General features: G+C 30.6%; 3 protein-coding genes across 10 annotated transcripts; all 3 read right to left on the bottom strand.

The window, feature by feature from the left end:
• Positions 1-1,366: 1,366 nt before the first annotated feature.
• On the bottom strand, positions 1,367-8,308 carry LOC111307742 (RNA polymerase II C-terminal domain phosphatase-like 4). Of its 8 annotated transcripts, XM_089751504.1 has the most exons (11): positions 8,077-8,308; positions 7,334-7,418; positions 6,300-6,444; positions 6,011-6,197; positions 5,351-5,436; positions 4,603-4,718; positions 4,171-4,351; positions 2,886-3,175; positions 2,370-2,555; positions 2,241-2,279; positions 1,367-2,059 (listed from the first exon to the last, which is right to left on the bottom strand). In XM_089751504.1, the coding sequence occupies exons 4-11, from the start codon at positions 6,184-6,186 to the stop codon at positions 1,748-1,750; spliced, it is 1,386 nt and encodes a 461-aa protein (XP_089607630.1). In that variant the 5' UTR covers positions 6,187-6,197; positions 6,300-6,444; positions 7,334-7,418; positions 8,077-8,308; the 3' UTR covers positions 1,367-1,747. The 8 variants fall into 8 exon arrangements, with proteins under 8 accessions (XP_089607630.1, XP_022761638.2, XP_022761632.2 ...); XM_022905903.2 differs by lacking the exon at positions 6,300-6,444 and having other exon boundaries at positions 6,011-6,145; XM_022905897.2 differs by lacking the exon at positions 6,300-6,444 and having other exon boundaries at positions 6,011-6,186.
• A 2,397-nt stretch (positions 8,309-10,705) lies between these two features.
• Positions 10,706-13,019, bottom strand: LOC111307744 (acetolactate synthase 1, chloroplastic-like). The gene has a single exon (XM_022905905.2). The coding sequence runs from the start codon at positions 12,928-12,930 to the stop codon at positions 10,951-10,953; it is 1,980 nt and encodes a 659-aa protein (XP_022761640.2). The 5' UTR covers positions 12,931-13,019; the 3' UTR covers positions 10,706-10,950.
• A 3,057-nt stretch (positions 13,020-16,076) lies between these two features.
• On the bottom strand, positions 16,077-18,360 carry LOC111307745 (acetolactate synthase 3, chloroplastic-like). The gene has a single exon (XM_022905906.2). The coding sequence runs from the start codon at positions 18,298-18,300 to the stop codon at positions 16,321-16,323; it is 1,980 nt and encodes a 659-aa protein (XP_022761641.2). The 5' UTR covers positions 18,301-18,360; the 3' UTR covers positions 16,077-16,320.
• Positions 18,361-23,142: the final 4,782 nt, after the last annotated feature.

Raw genomic sequence — 23,142 nt, forward strand, 5'->3', positions numbered from 1 at the left:
TGGATTATAATAATTCCTCAGCGGAATATGGTTTTCCTCAACTGAGTTGTTGGTGAAGAATCTACATGTATGGTTGAAGCATTGGAGGATGAATGATGAAATAAAATAATGTTTTTGGCATGCACAAGATTATGTTTCATGTGCTTTTGGATACGCAGTTTGTTTCATTTTTCAGGTACTTTCCTCAGCCTCAGTGGCTAGTGTTGGCCCTGAGATTGTAAATTTAAAACAAGAAGCAGCTTAACATCCTTAACATGAGCCACTAGCTGAGCTCGTTTGCACAAACACAAATTGGGATTTCTATTTTGTTCCCTTCTAATTAACTTACACATGCTTTACTAAAGCAATTATATATATATATATATATAATTTCTCTTAAACTTAATTCCAAATGATCATGCAACTTCATTTTCGCACAATATATATATAATTTATTTAAAATTTAATTTCGAGTAACTATACCATACTTATTAGAGCCAGTCTTTGAACCGTCACTTTGATATCTTTGGTCCGTAAGATTGGTTGGCTCATGTTTCCATCCCTCAAATCATCTAGCTTTAATATCTTTTATTAAATTACCTTCGAGTTTATAATTGATACATTATTAATATATAGACTTTATATATTATCAGTAAATTAGATAATATTACCTCATTAATTAGATAATATTATCTCATTAATGAACAAATATCAATAATTAAAATAAATATACATAAATTAACTTTAAAAAAAATTATTTATTACTATGAAATAATTCATCTGATTCATTTTATTAATGAAATGACATCATTTAATTTATCGATAATATATAAAATTTATATACTGATAATATATCAAATATAAATTCATTGAAATTAGGAGTTATGAGACAAAAGTTTTATATAAAGTTGGAGTCATTTCTTTGCTCCAAGTCATTGACTTTTAAAATTAGATTTTAAATTAATTATTTAGATAAAAATTAAAATTTATCAAACCTAGTTAAGTTATTTAAATTTGCATTTTCATTGACTTATAGCATATTTTTAATTTTGATTTTTTAATATAATAAAAATGTTATTTATGTTATATAATTGTGAAAAAAAAAATTAATTTTTTTATGCTGTGTAATTTTAAAAACTAATTATATTTAATTATAATAATAAAAACTATTTTTCAATCTTTTCTACTCATATCTAAGAGATTACTCATAATTAAAAAAAGATAATCTTGAAATGTTTATAAAACTATATATATAAATTAAAGTATAAGTTAAAGTTATTAAATATTATTAAACTACTATTTTGTATTATATTTATTATTTTTAAAACAACTTTCTACCTAATAAACTTATATTTAATTTAAGCTTGAGTCCTATTGAGTCACTATCTAGCTTAAAGCTTAGCATAAGCTATTAGAAAATTAAACATAAGTTAAAACCACAGCCCACCAAATGCATCAACATTCAAACAGCCATGGCCCATAGGCCACAAACAGCCATCTACCTTTCAAAATTGCCCTGTAGACTGACCGATTGTACTAAAAAACCTAGACCTAAATTTCTCGAGTTCCTTCTTACTGGTCAGCCATTTAAGAAAACAAGAGCACCAGTCTCAAATTTACAGATTTTGGCACTCTACATGAATTTCTGTTAGCAATTGACTGTTTATCCAAATACTTTTTAAGTGTTGATGTAGCAAGATAATCAGAGAACTAGTTTAAATCACCAAAAAGTAGCAGGCAATCCCCTCAAGCCATGATGAAAGTGTGGTCATTGATTCTTTGTTTGGCTAACAGGAAAATTTTCTTCAGGCTGCTTTTGCCATAAGTAATTTGCAGCTTCTATCCACTGTGGATGGACCAAAAACTTCTTCTCTTTCACTGCCCAACGAGACTTCTCAGTTCCAGCATCTGTTGAAACGACATGCGTTACTGAAGAATCAGTTTCCGTTGAGCAAGTAGCTCCCAACTGCTCTGACATCTTCCACAGAAGATGACTATCAGCCTGGAACTTTGCAGGAAAAACACGGCTGAAAACAATTTTACAACCCTTAAGCACTTCCTTCCGAACTGTTTTCAGCACCTGTAGAGTAAAAGAGGAAAAACTCGAGTTGAACTAAATGATTACCATCCTCCAAATGCAAAATGATATTCACTAGATAAAAAGTTCGGTGGCTGGAGAAGAATTTAAATGTGAAATTTTAAAATTTTCAAAATATCAAACATGTAAATTTTGAATCTCAAGGTCATGACAGAAAGTATACCTGCCTCACATCTCTGCTAGAAAGTTCGGAATCAAGTTCCTGCAAGAAGTTTAAAATAAATAAAATCAAATAAAACTCGCACGGAAACACAACTTACAGAAAACAACATCTATAAGAAATAATACATACTTCGAAGAAAATATGGTGGATTTGTCTAAGTACTTTAAGAACAGAAGAAAGTGCTCCGTCAGTCTCACTTTCGTCACTCTTCAACTGAGAAAGAGACTTGCAATTGTAGCCAAATTGGTGACAACTCGAAGCAAAGAAATGATATCTCTCCATCAGAATCAGATTGTCTTTATGCTTCATCCATGCCTAATATAAGAGAAGGCAACAAATACATCAAGCTTCTCTAAGGAAAAAATAAATTGTTCAAATGTTTTTGGTGTTTTATCAAAATCCCTCCATCCATAACACTCCAAATTCTCCTTTCAATACCCAGGACAGATACCAACTCTCACTGATCAATCATCAACCATATATATGACCCATTTCTTAATTATATAATTTTTTGTTAAAAAATGAAAAAGAAAATCTACAAACAAAACATTCTGGGAAAGTTCACACATCATGATTAATTGCTTATCAAAATGTGCTTTCAACTTACAAGAGATACCAATGTTAGCTTATTGAAAGTGCACTCACATTTTCTGTATCATCAAGGATCACAACAGCACTCTCTTGCCCTAGTATCACATCAAGACCCTTTTGGTGTTTCAGGGTGCCATCATCTCTTGAAATCACTCTACCACTGAAGTATTCTCTTCTGGGGTCAACCAGTTTAGCCATTTCTAATGCATAGGGTCTATCACCCATTGTATAAATGTACATCTCAAACATTTCACTTGCTTCTTTGAGAAATGTATGAACAAAAGGCCTCAATTTGGTCATCATATGCATAAAATCCAACATGAAGAGGCTGCCTTTTGAAACATCTGTCCAAGAAGCCAGAGGGCACAAAGAGTGTAAATGCATTAAACTAGCCAGATGATATATAAATTAATAAATATATATATATTTATATATATAGAAAGAAGAAGATAGATGAAGTATGAATACCAAGTAGTGTCACATGCAAAAATTGAAACTCATTAATTCAAGTAACGCAAATTGGCCAGCATAAATTTATTGAACTGTTAGTTAAGATATTTACTGTTTCTTGTTAATTTCCTGAGATTGCAAGACCAATATTATCATAAAATACTGATAAATATTTATTTTCTAGCTGTAAAGCCTCAGCTTTCTTATCATCTTTCCATTGTTGGGTTCAAGCTTGATATCACTCATTAGAATTATGAATTACATAATTTTAAATTTGGGATACTTAATCCTCAGAATTACGAGCACCATAGTTAATTAATAACACCAAGCACCAAATTTGATCAATTCTTTAAAAGTTAATTTGTCTCTAAACTTGAGTTTAAGATGACATATTCACTGTTGTCTTTTGGCTACAATTCATTCTCTTAAGCCAAGTGTAACATATTCCACACAATATGGCATTGCCCAGCAAAAAAATTGACGCATCCAATAAAACTTTAGCTGATTTTTTAATCCCAAAATAAGGGTACATAAGCTTGGTCCACAAATAAGCACAATGTTGCAGTTTTGTGTGTTAAGAATTTTACCTAATTTTAGAAATTTGAATGAAAAATGATGCACCATTTACGGGCAGAAAAGGTCAGTCAAAACATGCCAAAATATTTTCTATTCATAGGCCTCGTTGATTATGTTTAAAAACTCACCAAATGAAGCTTTGAAGTAAAGCTTATTTTCACATAATATCAAACACATGCAAGCAGCTAGCATAATAAAGCTTGTGGCCTGAATAAGAATATGGAATCTTGGAAACATACAAGCATTAGAATTCAAACAATTACACTCCACAACACGGAAGGCAAGAGAAGTTAAACAGTTTAACAAAACATACCTAGAAGGGAATCAGATTGGGCCTTCAAATATTCTTCCTCAGGTGTTAGGTGCATGAGCAGAGTAGAATTCAGCAATGTGTGATCTAAATCAAGAACTAAGTAAAGCTTCTTATGACGTAACAAATTTCTCATATCTGTGCTGCGTAATCGAACAATTTCATCATTACCAAGCCTTAAACCCTGCAAGTACAATTGCTCCCCACATCTTAGTGTAGAGACAATCAATAAAGAGCACAGCTAAATATTGTTATTCTAATTTGTATGATTGAAAATAAATGCTTGGAATTACAAAGAAAAGCTTTTCTGTGACTGATCAATGATCATAGCCAATCAGAAACACATCAGGCCTCAACACATAAAAATATAAAATAATGAAATAGGAACAGATAACAGAGATGATTCCACAAGCCATCATTTCAAACAGTGAATACCTTATGTATATACCCAAATGTTACACCGGATTCATCATCCAACCTTTGCCCACAAAGGATGCACATTTGTCCAAAAGAACCTGGATGTGTACATATATCCCTTTTCAAGGATACTTCTGCATGTATAAAATTTGAAATTAGCAGAGAAAGTAAAGCACTAAACTGAAATTAAACTTAAACGCTAGAAAGAAGCAGTATATGTATGTAAACCCTTCTGTCATTTTCTTTTGTAATATTACTTTTGAAGATGATATGGGATGACATGCAACTTCATCAGTGGACATGTTTTTACATCTTTAGATACAGATATTTATTCCTGTTCACAAGCCTTTTTCTTGTAGACGCTTTCAATAGTAGTTTCTAAGGAAAAAAAAAAGACTGTTCAAGAGAGAGAGTATGTGTGGGTGCATGCACACATCATTTAGGCAGTATCATTCACATGCAACTTGCATGAAGCTCAACAAATAAAGCCAAATTGAGGTTTGAAACTTAGAAAGCTTTAGCATGGCAAACCATCTAAAACAGACACATCCTATTTGAATATTTATGAATAGTACTAGATTAAAATTTAAGAATAGACTAGTTACAGCCAAATTGCTCTCTTGTTGTATCTCCTAAAAGCCATTAGTAGCATGAGACACTTGTGAGCATGTCACCAGGTAGTTAATTGTGCTGAAGTTCAGGGAGTGGAAGGGATCCAAGTTTTAAATAAACTGGAGGGGCAGCCAACCAAATTAAGGAACTTTACCTATATTTTCTTCTATCAAACCCTGCGAGGTTGACCCTTGAGGTTCTTCTAGGTCTTCCAACTTCTCGGTCTTGCACCTTTTGTTCCTGCAAGTTAAATTTATAGAAGACCTTTAGTTTAACCACTGTATTTTATAAAGAAAACGGGATAAAAAGAGCAAGTTCAATTCAAATTTCAAATGATATATTCAATAATAAGATGCTAAGATAATCAATTCTCGAGTCTATCAAGTGCATAACCAAATAGCCACATAACTCATCACCATAGTAGGTCTCAAATCAATCAGAACAAAATCCAAAATTTTTTAAAACATTTCCTCAAATTTATCTTAACATGCAATATCAATCTAAGAAGGATTCAATCAAAACCCATAATATAAACTTATAGGAACTCAACCAAGGAAAAGCATATGCTGTGTGTATCCTTTGAAAAAGTCATGGATGTTAAAATTAGCATAGTTTCATGTATCACTAAGAAAATATTCAAATACTTTCAAAATAACATAATTAAATAAAACTGTAAAACTTTCCCAGTTTCCATTAAAAAAAGTTACTAATGTTCTCACTTGTCATTATTTGCAAAAGAAAAAAAATTCATCATTCATTGTTTTCTTTAATAGTAACTCCAACAAAATTAAAAATTTATTCCTAGAAAATGTACCTTTGATTGTCGAGGTCATCATCATCATCATTGTTATCATCATCAACTTCTTCCTCTTCATCGTCTTGTTCATTGTGTGATGAGCCTGAAGAACCGACTTCAAGTTCAGCATCAAGCAATGCGGCAAAGTCATCACTGCTAGACGAGTGTACTGGGGAATCAGTTACAAAACTCATCTGCAAAAATACTGAGTGAAATAAAAACTCTTTTATTCAAACATTGAAATAGAGAAAAAATAAAAAAGGCATGAATATTTTTCCAACAAAGGGGAGATGGATAGAATTTGTACCTTAAACAATGAAAGGGGAAAGATAAATGAGATAAACTAATTCTTAAAAAAAAATCACTGAAACTGTAACTGTCGGTTTTTGAGCCCACTCCTAACTCATCCCTCGCTCTCACCTTCTGGCACTTTCCCCTCTACCTAGCTCAATCTTTCCTTTCAACACAATTGAAGAAAATGGACATGGTTGATCATTATGTGAAAATAAAGCTTTGCTTCAGAGCTTGATTTGGTGAAATTAAACATAAATCAACTAGGCCTATGAATGGAAAATATTTTTGCTAAGTTTTGACTATCATTTTTTGTCTGTAAATGGTGCAACATTTTTCATGCAAATTTCTAAAGCTAAGTGAAATTCTCAATGCAAGAAACTGCAACATAATGTTTATATGTGGACCAAGCTTATGTACCCTTATTTTGGGATTAAAAAATCAGCAATAGTTTTATGGGATGCATCAAATTTTGCTAGGCAATGACCTATCGTGTGGAATAAGTAACACATGGATTAAGAGAATGAATTACAGCCAAAATATAACAGTGAATGTATGATCTTAAAGTCAAATTTTGAGGCATAAATTAACTTTTAAAAAATTGATCAAATCTGGTGCACTGGTGCTATTAATTAACTGTGGTGCTTGTAATTCTGAGGACTAAGAATCCTAAATTTAAAATTATGTAATTCAAAAATCTTACTAGTAATATCAAGCTTAAACCCAACAATGGAAAGATGATAAGAAAGTTGAGGCTCTGCAGCTAGAAAATATATATTTATCAGCCTATTGGGATGATATTGATCTTGCAATAACAAGAAACGAGAAATAGAAGGAAACAACAGTTTAATAAAATTATGCTGGACAATTTGTGTTTACTTATGATGCAAGTTGCTTAAATTAAAGACTTTCAATTTTTGCAAGTGACACTAATTGGTACTCATACTTTGTCTATCTTCTTCTTTATTCTTCCTTTATACATATACCATGTCATCTGGCTAGTTTAATGGATTTAAAGGATGGAAAAATTAGAAAAAGAAAGATTCAAACCTGCATTTAACAACAAAGCAACCTAGAAGCATTCAACAAATTGACCACATAGGAGACACCTAGTCCAGTTCTTTCTCTTAACAAGCTATCCAGAAAAAATCATAGTGAGATCAAATCAGAGTGAAATTGCATGAAAATCATAGTGAAACAGCATTAAAAAAAGAATAATAAGAAGAAAAATCTAACAACCTAAGTAGGCTGTACGCAGATATCAAATCGTTTGAATCTAAAAACTTGAGATGCAGTCAGATGATAATCTAAAAACTTTAAAATTATATGCACATCATATCCATTCATGTGTTCATTCAAGGTTAAGCATGCTGTGAAAATTGAAGTAAAGTATACGTTAGCCGTAGGGTACTTTGTTCCAAAAAAAATACAAGTAATATTATTAAAAAAAAACCCAAGAACTGGCTAAGTTTCTCAGTTTTATCCCACTCACATTTACATGGGCAACTCTTATAGTTTGAATCACTAATTATCAGAATCAAATTTTTTAGACCTCACTATCATAAACCCATGTTCTTCAGAAAATATCATTTGATATCATCAAATTATCTAAAAATAGATATTTAACATTTATCATTTCTCAATAAAACATGATATCAATAAAACTAAAATACGATCTCAACTAAGATGATGAAATAAGCATCGCTTATCAGTTCTGGGTTTCGGGTTTAGGGATTTTCATCTAGTTTTGAAGCTTTAAGTTGGAAACTTAGAGGAGAGGAAAAACGAAAAACCCTGATTCAAATCGGGAGCCACCGAACGAGTGGGCCTCGATCTTGACTTTCCCGGTGACTTGCGCCAAGGTTTTGCTCTTGGAGACTTGCTGTGCCTCTTGCTCGGGCTATAGCTCCAACCACGACTGTGGCCCCCGCCTCCTGAGAGAGATCGACCACGACTATGACTAGGAATTTAGCTGATGGAAGAGGAAGCTTGAGGAATTCATTTGGCAGCAGGCCAAAGGAATACGGGCCGTGATGGGACCGTCCCCCCGTAATAACAACAATATTTACATATGTAGATAAAATACTATCCTAATATACATATAAAATTTGTACAAATTTTACAATAACTTTTTTCATATAATTTAATTGTTTTTCACCATTTTATTAAAAAAATACAGTTAAATTTGGTCCAAACAAGTAGCACCATATATATCATTATGGACATAATTAAAGCCATAATCCATTTTATGTTACACTAAGTGGAAGCTTATGTGTATGTGTGTGTACATGGAACGGATGAAGGTAGTATGATACCATAATGTAATATACTTCAAATTATTAGCTGGACTCTCTCTTACAAGTATATAATATTAGTGGACAGATTTAATATTTTTTCTGAACGTATTTACTTATTTTTCATATAATTATTGATAATTTTATTAATTTTATTAATGAAAAGGTATTTAAAAAAAGTTTTAAAAATAAATATTAAAAAATTTATTTTTTAATCTTTCTATCCATATAAATACGCTACTATATTATAATTATATATAGAGAGAGTTTATATTTAATAAATTATTAATGTAAAAATTTTATATATTATTAATAAATCAGATTATATTAATTTATTAATAAATAAATATATATAAAATAAATTTATTTATTTATTAATAAAATATTATCATCAAATTTATTTTATTAATAAATTATTATTATTTAATTCATTAATAATATATAAAATTTATATATTAATAATATATCAAATATAAATTCATATATATATATATTCGTGCATCGCCTCTATATTATAATGTAATTTATTTTATAGATTATTATTTATAATTTGTAATTTTTTTTATCATGAATCTTAATTCAAGATTAATAAATGATTGATTCAATCGGTTAAAATCGTTTTTCTCGATAAAGAAGTTTTGAGTTCGAGTTTTGTTGATAATTATTTGTTAAGATCATCTCGAATGTATGATTTATAATCACTTATCTTAAACTATCAGATATAACATATCTTATCATGATAAATTAAATAATTTATCTATCCAAATTTAAAAAAAAAAAAAAAAAAACCTTGGCCCACCACTAGCCGCAACTAATAAAGAGCATTAAAAAAAAAAAACTCGTTCATCGGCACGCATGTTTAATTTGCTTCACCTCGATCACGCATCTTGGCCCTCCCCCTAATTACAACTAATAGACAACATTAAAAAGAAACTCATTCTTAATCAATGCCAATTTAGTCTAAACAATTAGCTTTAATTCCTATATAAAGGATCTCCAGCTACACTTTACTACAGATGGCCATCTTTGTTGCGATGGAGTTGGCGGTGGTACTTGTAGCCACGGTAACTCCAACTTGATTCGCCGCTCGTAATGAGAAACCCTTTCGCCAGCATTTTCATGGTCGGTAAAAGTGGTGGAGACTGCCGCATTGCCGGTGGGTTTTGCATGTTTACACCCATGGATTGTTGTGGCAGTTGCTGATGTCTTTATCCTGCTGAGGTTTGCTTCGGGACAGGCTGCTAAAGGGTTCGCAGTTCCAAAGAAAAATAAATAATATCAACATATTCTAGTCCAATAATGATATTTTTGTGACTGATTTAACTGTTGCAAAAAGGTTGTTGCTAATGTTGCCTTCGTTATTATGACAGTTGGTATTTAGTATTCGTTAGTTTTAAGTTAAATGTCACCACTCTCACTTTACTAATTTGGTACTCTTTACGTTTATTTAATTGGCTGTATATTTGGGTCAAGATTCCTTTAGTGAATCTATTCTTTTCCGTTGGCATTTGAATGTAAAATAGAAATTTCTTGTTTCGATTATAGAATAAAAATAAAAGTGAATGCTTTCAAGGGAATTTTTATTATTTTAAATTTAAATCATAAAATAACGAAATAAAATGACTTATTATCGTAGCGTGTTTAAAAAAATTTTTATTGATTTGAATTAAATTATTGAATAACAAAAATAAAATAAAATATATCATTGAACATTTAATTATGATCGTATTTTTAAAATGTTCGTTATCCAAAATAAATAGATGTTTAAGAGTATAATCTTGTCACGGATCGAGAGTTTAAGCGTAATTACCGTGCAACTTTAACCAAAAAACTACCATTTAATTACCGTGCAACCTTAGGTAGAAAACTACCATTCGTAGACCTAAGCAAGCCTTTAACCAGATTAAGTGGATGTGACACTCCCCAAGGGCTAGTCGGGTCTTAGTGAAGTTTCAATCCTTCCTGATGCTTCGCCCGCATCATCTTGAGCAAATCTCGTCTTGCGACCATCTAAGACTCGTGTGCGGTCCATGATAATTCAGCATTGGTAACTTGAGCAATCCGTGATGAGATTTGCTACATTGCCTCCAAATTATGAAAGCATTCATTATGCTATCCTTGGAAAGAATTTAAGAAAAACAACCATTGAAGTTTAGATTCATCTATTAACAGTACATTATTGACTAAAAGACATACAAGATTTGCATAGGACCAAACAAAAAGCCTGCTTGATAGATTTTAAAAGACAGAAAAACTAACTATAGGGGGCACAAGCAAGTTTCCTCCATGTCACTGCCACAACTCAAAGCTAAGCCTCCATAACTGATCATACATACATTACCAAAAACACATATTGATGGATGCTCATTAAAATCAATATTGTGTTCTTCCATCACCCTCTGTGATCACATCTTTAAAAGCCCCTCCGCTAGGGATCATAGGCAGGACGTGTTCTTGATGGGGGACAATTACATCTAGTAAGTAAGGTCCGGGAGTGTCCAACATTTTCTGAATTGCTGCTCTGAGATTTTCCTTCCTTGTCACACGAGCAGCAGGTATTCCACATGCTTCAGCAAATTTCAACATATTTGGGAATATTTCAGATTCATTAGATGGGTCACCCAAGTACGTCTGTGCCCTGTTTGCCTTGTAAAATCGATCCTCCAATTGAACAACCATGCCCAAATGCTGATTATTTAACAACAATATCTTAATGGGAAGATTTTCCACACGGACAGTCGCCAACTCTTGGACGTTCATGATGAAACTTCCATCACCATCAATGTCAACAACAACAGCACCGGGATTTGCAACAGCAGCTCCAACGGCAGCAGGCAATCCAAATCCCATGGCCCCCAATCCCCCTGATGTCAACCATTGACGAGGCTTCCGATACTTGTAAAACTGAGCAGCCCACATCTGATGCTGACCAACACCAGTGCTTATAATCGCATTCCCATTGGTTAATTCATCAAGAACCTGAATTGCATATTGAGGTGGAATAGCTTCACCAAAGGTCTTGTAATTCAATGGGTATTTCAGCTTCTGCTCGTTTAACTCCTGCCTCCAAGCTGAATAATCGAGTTTAAGCTCAGCTCCCTTACTCTCCAATATCCTGTTCACCCCCTTCAATGCCAATTTGACATCTGAACACACCGACACATGAGGCTGCTTATTCTTCCCAATCTCGGCTGAATCAATATCAATATGAACAATCTTGGCCCGGCTGGCAAAAGCCTCAAGTTTTCCTGTCACCCGATCATCAAACCTTACTCCAAAAGCAAGTAACAAATCACTCTTATCCACAGCATAATTAGCATACACAGTTCCATGCATCCCAAGCATTTGTAATGACAACTCATCCGGGCTCGGAAACGTTCCAAGACCCATCAAAGTACTTGCAACAGGTATCCCTGTAAGCTCAACAAACCTCTTCAACTCCTCACTGGAGTTCAAACACCCACCACCAACATACAACACTGGCTTCTTAGATTCGGAAACCAACCTCACAATCTGCTCCAAATGAGCCTCACCGGGAGGCTTAGGCAACCTAGAGAGATACCCTGACAATCTAATAGGCTGGTCCCATTTAGGAACAGCAAGCTGCTGTTGTATATCCTTAGGTACATCAATCAAAACAGGACCTGGCCTGCCCGAGGTAGCTAAAAAGAAAGCCTCACTAACAATCCTAGGAATATCATCCACATCAAGAACAAGATAGTTATGCTTTGTAATAGACCTTGTTACCTCAACAATAGGAGTCTCTTGGAAAGCATCCGTACCGATCATTCTACGAGGGACTTGACCCGTGATCGCCACGAGAGGGATACTATCAAGCATCGCATCAGCAAGACCACTCACCAAGTTAGTTGCCCCAGGGCCAGACGTTGCAATGCAAACACCGGGAAGGCCAGAGGAGCGCGCGTACCCCTCCGCCGCAAAGATCCCACCTTGTTCGTGTCGTGGAAGGACATTTCGGATTATTTTGGACCGGGTTAAAGCCTGGTGGATCTCCATGGAAGCTCCACCTGGGTAGGCAAACACGTCCTTGACCCCTTCACGTTCCAGGGCTTCCACGAGGATATCAGCGCCTTTTCGGGGCTCATCAGGGGCATAACGGGAAATAAAATCATGGGAAGGGGCTGTAGTTGGGGTGACAGTGGCGGCGGCGGATCTGGTGTTGGAACTTGACTGAGAAAGAGAGCTGGAAATGGTGAGGGAACGGGAAGTGGTGAGCTTTCGAGGGGCTGTAGAGAAGGGAAGGATAGATTTGGAAATGGGTATTGAAGATTTGAAGGAGGAAGTTAAAGAAGAAGGCGTAGGCAAAATGGTGTTTGCAGTGGCAGCCGCCATTGTCGACGAGGGGCTTGTGGCGAGGCTTTTCGTTGGTGAATGCGGCGAGATAGAGAGAGGGAAGGAAATTGTGATTTAACTTTGATTTTTACCCATATTACTCTTTTGCCCTTGTTGTTTTATTTAAAACAATTGGAAAAAAAAAAAAAAAAGGCAATAAAGAACTGGAAAATTGCAAATGCAAAAACAACCGCACAAGGCATGGAGTTTTGATATTCAGGATCCAATTTTGACTTAATTTAATCACAATTATAAATTTTTAATTATTTTTATTTATATTTTTAAAAGAAAAATTATTTGATATATTTATCATAAGTAAAGTTAAGATGATGTTACATATATCATTTCTTTTTAAAATATACACTAATAAATATGTGTTACATATTAATTTTATTTATAAAATTAAAAGATTTTATTGTAAATATATTTGGTAATTTATTTTTTAAAATTGATGTCTTTTTATCAAAATTTTAAATTTTATTTAACATTTAATTTTAAGTTACATTTCAAGGAAATGTTATTATACAAGTTAATTTAATATCAACAATTAAAGGTATTTATAGACTAGGTCAGGTTAGCTTCGAGTCAACCTCATATTTGACATTAATAATTTATATGCTTGTTTATGTCTTATTGAACCCAAAATTTTTTATCTCAAAATTTTTTCAAATCCAACCTAAATTAAAAAAGTAAATCCTAAATTCACTTATTGAATTTAATTTATATAATAATTTTTTTAAATATGATTAAATTAAGTATAATGGGATAATATTTAATTTACACATATATAAAAAATTTTAAATTTTATATAAAATAAAATTTAAGTTTGATAAAATATATATAATTTTTATTTTTAATTTATATATATATGTGAATTAATTTTTATATAATTCACATATATATAAATAAATAATTATATATATGTGAATTTGAGTTAGATTGAATTTGAGTTTTAAATTTTTTTATCTAAAATTCGATCTAAAATTTAAATGACTTAAAATTTGTGTCCAAATTCATTTAATGGGTTTTGATTTTTTAACCAAATTTTCTCAAATTTTGCATAAAGCTTTTAATTTTGACAAATAGCTTTGTCCTGAATAGGTATATTAACAATCTTGTAGTTTTTCCATTTAAGTTAAAAAAAAGCATAAATTATTTTTTTTTTCAAAAATTGGAATAATAAGTATGTTTTTTCTCTTGTCATATGTGCATTAATGCAAGAAACAATAATGTATGTGATAAAATATGCAATTTTACATATTATTAATAAATCATATGATAATAATTTATTAATAAATAAATATACATAAAATAAAATTATTTATTTATTAATAAAATATTATCATTAAATTTATCTTATTAATAAATTATTATTATTTGATTCATTAATAATATATAAATTTTATATATTAATAATATATCAAATATAAATTCATATATATATATATATATTGGTATCGCCTCTATATTATAATGTAATTTATTTTATAGATTCTTATATATAATTCATAGCTTTCTTTTGATCATAAATCTTTATGCATGACTAATAAATAATTGATTCAATCGATTAAGGTCGCTCTTCTCAACTAAAAGGTTTTAAGTTCGAGTTTTGTCGATGATTATTTATTAGGATCATCTCGAATGCATGATTTACAGTCACTTATCTTAAACTGTTAGATACAATATATCTTATCTTGATTTAAAAAATTAAACAATTTATCTATCTAAATTAAAATAATAATAATAATAATAATAATCTTAGCCCACCACTAGCCGCAACTAATAAAGAGCATTAAAAAAATAAACTCGTTCATCCGCACGTATGTTTAATTTGCTTTCCCTCGATCACGCATCTTGGCCCTCCCCCTAATTACAACTTAAAAACAGCATTAAAAAGAAACTCATTCTTAATTTATGCCAATTTAGTCTAAACCATTAGCTTTAATTCCTATATAAAGGATCTCCAGCTACACTTGGCTACAGACAGCCATTTTACTACTAGAAATGGAGTGCAAGAAGCTTGTTTTTCTCTTTGTTGCGATGGTATTGGCGGTGGTACTTGTAGCCACGGTAACTCCAACTTGATTCGCCGCTCGTAATGAGAAACCCTTTCGCCAGCATTTTCATGGTCGGTAAAAGTGGTGGAGACTGCCGCATTGCCGGTGGCTTTGGCATGTTTACACCCATGGATTGTTGTGGCAGTTGCTGATGTCTTTATCCTGCTGAGGTTTGCTTCGGGACAGGCTGCTAAAGGGTTCGCAGTTCCAAAGAAAAATAAATAATATCAACATATTCTAGTCCAATAATGATTTTTTTGTGACAATGATTTAACTGTTGCAAAAAGGTTGTTGCTAATGTTGCCTTTGTGATTATGACAGTTGGTATTTAGTATATTTATTATCGCTGCCTTGTGATTTTAAATTATTATAAATAAAAGAATAATTCGTTAGTTTTAAGTTAAATGTCACCGCTATCACTTTACTAATTTGGTACTCTTTACGTTTATTTAATTGGCTATATAGTTGGGTCAAGATTCCTTTAGTTAATCTATTCTTTTCCATTGGCATTTGAATGTAAAATAGAATTTCTTGTTTCGATTATAGAATAAAAATAAAAGTGAATGCTTTCAAGGGAATTTTCATTATTTTAAATTTAAATCATAAAATGACAAAATAAAATGACCTATTATCGTAACGTGTTCAAAAAATTTTTTATTAATTTGAATTAAATTATTAACAAAAATAAAATAAAATATATCATTGAACATTTAATTATGATCGTATTTTTAAAATATTCGTTATCCAAAATAAACAGATGTTTAAGAGTATGATTTTGTCACGGATCGAGAATTTAAGCTTAATTACCAGGCAACTTTAGACAGAAAACTACCATTCGTAGACCTAATTAAGCCTTTAACCAGATCGAGTGAGTGTGCCACTCCCCAAGGGCTAGTCGGGTCTTAGTGAAGTTTCAATTCTTCCTGATGCTTCGCCCTCATCATCTTGAGCAAATCTCGTCATGTGACCATCTCAGACTCGTGTGCGGTCCATGATAATTCAGCATCGGTAACTTGAGCAATCCGTGATGAGATTTGCTACATTGCCTCCAAATTATGAAAGCATTCATTATGCTATCCTTGGAAAGAATTTAAGAAAAACAACCATTGAAGTTTAGATTCATCTATTAACAGTACATTATTGACTAAAAGACATACAAGATTTGCATAGGACCAAACAAAAAGCCTGCTTGATAGATTTTAAAAGACAGAAAAACTAACTATAGGGGCAGAAGCAAGTTTCCTCCATGTCACTGCCACAACTCAAAGCTAAGCCTCCATAACTGATCATACATACATTACCAAAAACACATATTGATGGATGCTCATTAAAATCAATATTGTGTTCTTCCATCACCCTCTGTGATCACATCTTTAAAAGCCCCTCCGCTAGGGATCATAGGCAGGACGTGTTCTTGATGGGGGACAATTACATCTAGTAAGTAAGGTCCGGGAGTGTCCAACATTTTCTGAATTGCTGCTCTGAGATTTTCCTTCCTTGTCACACGAGCAGCAGGTATTCCACATGCTTCAGCAAATTTCAACATATTTGGGAATATTTCAGATTCATTAGATGGGTCACCCAAATACGTATGTGCCCTGTTTGCCTTGTAAAATCGATCCTCCCATTGAACAACCATGCCCAAATGCTGATTATTTAACAACAATATCTTAATGGGAAGATTTTCCACACGGACAGTCGCCAACTCTTGGACGTTCATGATGAAACTTCCATCACCATCAATGTCAACAACAACAGCACCGGGATTTGCAACAGCAGCTCCAACGGCAGCAGGCAATCCAAATCCCATGGCCCCCAATCCCCCTGATGTCAACCATTGACGAGGCTTCCGATACTTGTAAAACTGAGCAGCCCACATCTGATGCTGACCAACACCAGTGCTTATAATCGCATTCCCATTGGTTAATTCATCAAGAACCTGAATTGCATATTGAGGTGGAATAGCTTCACCAAAGGTCTTGTAATTCAATGGGTATTTCAGCTTCTGCTCGTTTAACTCCTGCCTCCAAGCTGAATAATCGAGTTTAAGCTCAGCTCCCTTACTCTCCAATATCCTGTTCACCCCCTTCAATGCCAATTTGACATCTGAACACACCGACACATGAGGCTGCTTATTCTTCCCAATCTCGGCTGAATCAATATCAATATGAACAATCTTGGCCCGGCTGGCAAAAGCCTCAAGTTTTCCTGTCACCCGATCATCAAACCTTACTCCAAAAGCAAGTAACAAATCACTCTTATCCACAGCATAATTAGCATACACAGTTCCATGCATCCCAAGCATTTGTAATGACAACTCATCCGGGCTCGGAAACGTTCCAAGGCCCATCAAAGTACTTGCAACAGGTATCCCTGTAAGCTCAACAAACCTCTTCAACTCCTCACTGGAGTTCAAACACCCACCACCAACATACAACACTGGCTTCTTAGATTCGGAAACCAACCTCACAATCTGCTCCAAATGAGCCTCACCGGGAGGCTTAGGCAACCTAGAGAGATACCCTGACAATCTAATAGGCTGGTCCCATTTAGGAACAGCAAGCTGCTGTTGTATATCCTTAGGTACATCAATCAAAACAGGACCTGGCCTGCCCGAGGTAGCTAAAAAGAAAGCCTCACTAACAATCCTAGGAATATCATCCACATCAAGAACAAGATAGTTATGCTTTGTAATAGACCTTGTTACCTCAACAATAGGAGTCTCTTGGAAAGCATCCGTACCGATCATTCTACGAGGGACTTGACCCGTGATCGCCACGAGAGGGATACTATCAAGCATCGCATCAGCAAGACCACTCACCAAGTTAGTTGCCCCAGGGCCAGACGTTGCAATGCAAACACCGGGAAGGCCAGAGGAGCGCGCGTACCCCTCCGCCGCAAAGATCCCACCTTGTTCGTGTCGCGGAAGGACATTTCGGATTATTTTGGACCGGGTTAAAGCCTGGTGGATCTCCATGGAAGCTCCACCTGGGTAGGCAAACACGTCCTTGACCCCTTCACGTTCCAGGGCTTCCACGAGGATATCAGCGCCTTTTCGGGGCTCATCAGGGGCATAACGGGAAATAAAATCATGGGAAGGGGCTGTAGTTGGGGTGACAGTAGCGGCGGCGGATCTGGTGTTGGAACTTGACTGAGAAAGAGAGCTGGAAATGGTGAGGGAACGGGAAGTGGTGAGCTTTCGAGGGGCTGTAGAGAAGGGAAGGATAGATTTGGAAATGGGTATTGAAGATTTGAAGGAGGAAGTTAAAGAAGAAGGCTTAGGCAAAATGGTGTTTGCAGTGGCAGCCGCCATTGTCGACGAGTGGCTTGTGGCGAGGCTTTTCGTTGGTGAATGCGGCGAGATAGAGAGAGGGAAGGAAATTGTGACCAGGCTTCCTTTTTAACTTTGATTTTTACCCATATTACTCTTTTGCCCTTGTTGTTTTATTTAAAACAATTGGAAAAAAAAAAAAAGTCAATAAAGAACTGGAAAATTGCAAATGCAAAAACAATTGCACGAGGGACGGAGTTTTGATATTCAGGATCCAATTTTGACTTAATTTAATCACAATTATAAAATTTTAATTATTTTTATTTATATTTTTAAAAGAAAAATTATTTGATATATTTATCATAAGTAAAGTTAAGATGATGTTACATATATCATTTCTTTTTAAAATATACACTAATAAATATGTGTTACATATTAATTTTATTTATAAAATTAAAAAATTTTACTGTAAATATATTTGATAATTTATTTTTTAAAATTGATGTCTTTTTATCAAAATTTTAAAAATTATTTAACATTTAATTTTAAGTTACATTTCAAGGAAATGTTATTATACAAGTTAATTTAATATTAACAATTAAAGGTGTTTATAGATCTTAAATTAAAAAAGTAAAACCCAAATTCACTTATTGAATTTAATTTATATAATAATTTTTAAAAAAATATGATTAAATTAAGTGTAATGGGATAATATTTAATTTACACATATATAAAAATTTTAAAATTTTATATAAAATAAAATTTAAGTTTAATAAAATATATATAATTTTTATTTTTAATTTTTATATATACATGAATTAATTTTTATATAATTCACATATATATAAATAAATATATATATATATATATGTAAATTTGAGTCAGATTGAATTTGAGTTTTAAATTTTTTTATCTAAAATTCGATCTAAAATTTAAATGACTTAAAATTTGTGTCCAAATTCATTTAATGGGTTTTGATTTTTTAACCAAATTTTCTCAAATTTTGGATAAAGCTTTTAATTTTGACAAATAGCTTAGTCCTGAATAGGTATATTAACAATCTTGTAGTTTTTCCATTTAAGTTAAAAAAAAAACATAAATTATTTATTTTTTTCGAAAATTGGAATAATAAATATGCTTTTTCTCTTGTCATTTGTGCATTAATGCAAGAAACAATAATGTATGTGATAAAATATACAATTTTACAAGATTCTGTGGTAAGATTGTTATTTGTATATTATAAACTTAACATTTAGCAAGAATTTTGGTTTAGAGAAATCATGCCCAACCTCTTTTGTCTTTATTAGAATGATAATTTTTTTTAAAGAATAATCTCAAAATAAAAGAAAAAGTTGTATAGGAATTGAATTTGAACCTCAAATTTTATTAAACATTAATTAAATTAAATTTTAAATTTTTAGCAAGATAATTTTAATAATTATATTTTGTCCCAATCCTTATCTATAGGTTTTAGAACCTATAATACATTTTTTTATAGCTAGATATGTACAACACTAATCTTGAAGTTCAGTCATTATTTAATTAAAAGAATAAATGATACCTAACAAATGTAAATTTTTTTTTTTACAAACACTAAGAATGGTTAAAAATCATTAATAATTATCAAATATATATATGTATAGTTTTCATTAGGTTGGAGAAAAATATAAATAAAATTTCTCTGGCCTCATAAATTTCAACTTTGGATGTTCAATTTTAACTATATATATGAGTCTCATAAATATTATTAACTTTAAAGATTATAGTTTTTAATCAAATAATTACAATTAATTATAGCATGATGTGGTTAGGTTAAAACTTTTTTTGAAAAGTGGATAAGTTCAAATAAAAATTCTAATTACAATAAAAATTTTAAATATATATGATATAAATAATTAACTATTACATTTAATATAAAAAAAATCTAATAAACAAATATATATATTTTTATGACATTAAATTTCTAATGTGTACTAGTTAGTTCAATATTAAAAAGGGTTATTGTAATTAGAGTGATCTCATCATCTATAAAAAACCTAAAAATTTATTGAAATTATTTAAGAATTACTATATAAATCATTCATTTATCAAATGAAATTGAATTTTGTTTTTTAAAGAGTATAAATGTTCTTTTCAATGAATAAAAAAAAGTTACAATCATAATTGTGTATGTACATTTCCACAAAATTAAATATTCTAATATGAAATAATAAAATCCATCAATATTCTAAACTATACCAACACATTCAAAATTAAAAAACCAAATAAATTAGCATATAATCAAATAAAACCCGAAAAAAAAATCGAACCAAACACACAATTATACAAAACTTGAAGGCAAGAACACAAAATTTCAAAAATATTTGTGAAAATCTCATTGGGTAAAGATTAGAATGGTAATTTGCCAAAGATTATCATTTAAAATATTTAGGTTCACTAAGTGATTATTTGCTCTCTCAATAGAACTAAAGAATATTAAAAAAAAAAAAAAAGACTTGATTGAGTGATTCTTGCCAAAGAATATCATTTAAAATATTTGGGGTCACAAGTGATTCTTGATAAAGTGAAAATCAAACAAACACTTGTTTATTTACTTGACATGTTGGGTTAAAATGGGAAAGTGCAAAGAAAATATGGAAAGTCTTGTGTATTTTGAAAGATTTGTTTATGTTATTTATTTATATATTTTATTTATTTTTAATTAATGGATAAGATTCCTATTGTTTTAGTTCTAAAGTACTTCTTTTTTTTCTTTTTTTCTTTTTTGTTTTTGTCAAGACAATAATAAAAAAAAACCCAAAATCATACTATTTTATTTTTTAATAAGATAATATGTAATTTGATTCTTTTACTATATCATTTTTTAAAAAATTACAATTAAATATTCAAAATTTATTTTATCAAATACTTTTCATCAATGATTAACACCTTTAATTAAAATATTAATGTGTCAAATATTTATAAATAAAAATATATCATATATCATGATATTATTGATTTTTTTATATTAATTTACCATTAACAAAATTAATATATAAGGCAAAATATTTAATGAAAAAAAATTCAGGTACATAATTATGAGTTTTTTTCTATAAATTTCAATAGTGAAAAATAAGTATAATTTCGAGATTCAATTAAACATTAACCTTTTTAAAATTAAAAGAGAAAGCTTATATCTAAAGAGAATTCAAGTATTAATTTAAAAAATTAATGCATTGACATTTAAAGGAAAAAAAGAAAAGAAAATTTATGAAATAAAGAAATTATTCACATCTTGTGATGTAATTTATGTTCTATTTAATTGTTATTTTTATTATATTATTGTCATTTTTTTTTTGCTCTTTACTTTATAAAATATTGCTAAAATATGAAGGCAAATTTTAAAAACAAAATTATAATTAATTGAAAATAAAAACTAATTAACTAAAATGCAACACCAACATCGAATTTTTATTTATCTAAAAATATTCATTTTCTTTTGAATTTAAATATGTTTAATAATTTCAAAAGCAAAAGATAAATAAAAAAAATGGCAAGAATGAGGATTTTTAGAAGCATAAATTTAACCATTTTTTTTACCTAATTTTAGAAAAATCATTTTTCGTTTTACACAATATTTGGCAAGAAAATAAAGAAGAATGGAAGAAAAAAAGTATAGACAAAAAACTTTAATACAAAGAAAATAAAATGCTGAAAAAATGATTAAATTTGTAACTGATTTTTATTATCTTGCGATAAAATAATACTATCTCACATCTATTAAAATTTGAGTTTTTTTATAATTTTAAATTTAATTTAAAAATAAAAATAAATTATAAATATTAAAAATTAAAATTAAATTTTATTGAATGTCACATTTTAAAAATAATTACATAAACTAATTCAATTAAGCATGGATTTAGATTCTACAGCTCCTTCAATGCAGTACAATTAAATTTATCGTACTGTTATCAATTTCAATGAAATCCATTTAACATAAAATTTTTTATGAATTTTTTTTTCAATTATAATTTTTTATTGTAATTATAATAATTTTTATTATTTTTTAATTTTATCAAAATTAATTTTATCGTTTATTCAAATGGATCTAAGTCTCAAATTCAAATCCTTCATCTAAAGTAAATTAATTTTAGCATAAATATTGATAAAAAAATTATTTAAAAAATTTTGTCGGCAAAGATGCAATATTTTATTTCATCATTAACATTTTCCAAAATTTGTTTACATGTTTCACGTGAGCATTTTTTTGTTTTTCGTTTTTTTTTTTTTTGTATCAGCTATTTATGGTCACGTGCTTGAAAATGAGTTTTGTGGCGGTGATGGTATATCATTGTATTTCATCCATTAAAATAAACTTTTTTTTTTCACATTAATGTTGACAAACAAATTTTTATCACATTTTTGTAATGTTGTATTGCGTGTTTCACTTTGTTTTTGCTTCTTTTAGCTGTTTTACGTAACTGATTTGGCCTGTTCAAAGGATTGAATTATTTATTTAGATCATATGGTTCATCTAAATTTAAGAAAATTTATATAAAAAAAATTAAAATTAAAATTTTAAATTCGTTTAAATTTTAAATCGAATAATAATATATATAATTAATTATTATAATTTTATAAATATAAATATTTTTATTTTTATTTTAATATTTTATTATTTAAAATTGTTTAAAAAATTTATTATATAAATTAAATTTAATGAATATCTTAAATTATTAATTATCAAATATATAATGAAAAAATATTTGGCTCCCTAAATGGAAGCTTACCCTAAAATGAAAAAGATTTAAATAAAATTATTTAAGTAAAATTAAAAAAAAAATTATTAAAAATAATTAAATTAAAATGAATAAATTCAAAGATTTCATTATATAGATTAAGTAT

Source organism: Durio zibethinus, chromosome 22, assembly GCF_047325235.1.
Source record: "Durio zibethinus cultivar Kanyao isolate XHJ-2024 chromosome 22, ASM4732523v1, whole genome shotgun sequence".
Lineage (NCBI taxonomy): Eukaryota > Viridiplantae > Streptophyta > Magnoliopsida > Malvales > Malvaceae > Durio > Durio zibethinus.

Coding starts and splice junctions, on each gene's coding strand:
- LOC111307742 (XM_022905897.2), bottom strand. Junction 3,176..4,170: donor CCAATCTGATTCCCTTCTAG/GTATGTTTTGTT, acceptor CTTCTTGGACAG/ATGTTTCAAAAGGCAGCCTC. Junction 2,280..2,369: donor TCCACCATATTTTCTTCGAA/GTATGTATTATT, acceptor AACTTCTTGCAG/GAACTTGATTCCGAACTTTC.
- LOC111307744 (XM_022905905.2), bottom strand. CDS start 12,930: ATGGCGGCTGCCACTGCAAACACCATTTTGCCTACGCCTTCTTCTTTA.
- LOC111307745 (XM_022905906.2), bottom strand. CDS start 18,300: ATGGCGGCTGCCACTGCAAACACCATTTTGCCTAAGCCTTCTTCTTTA.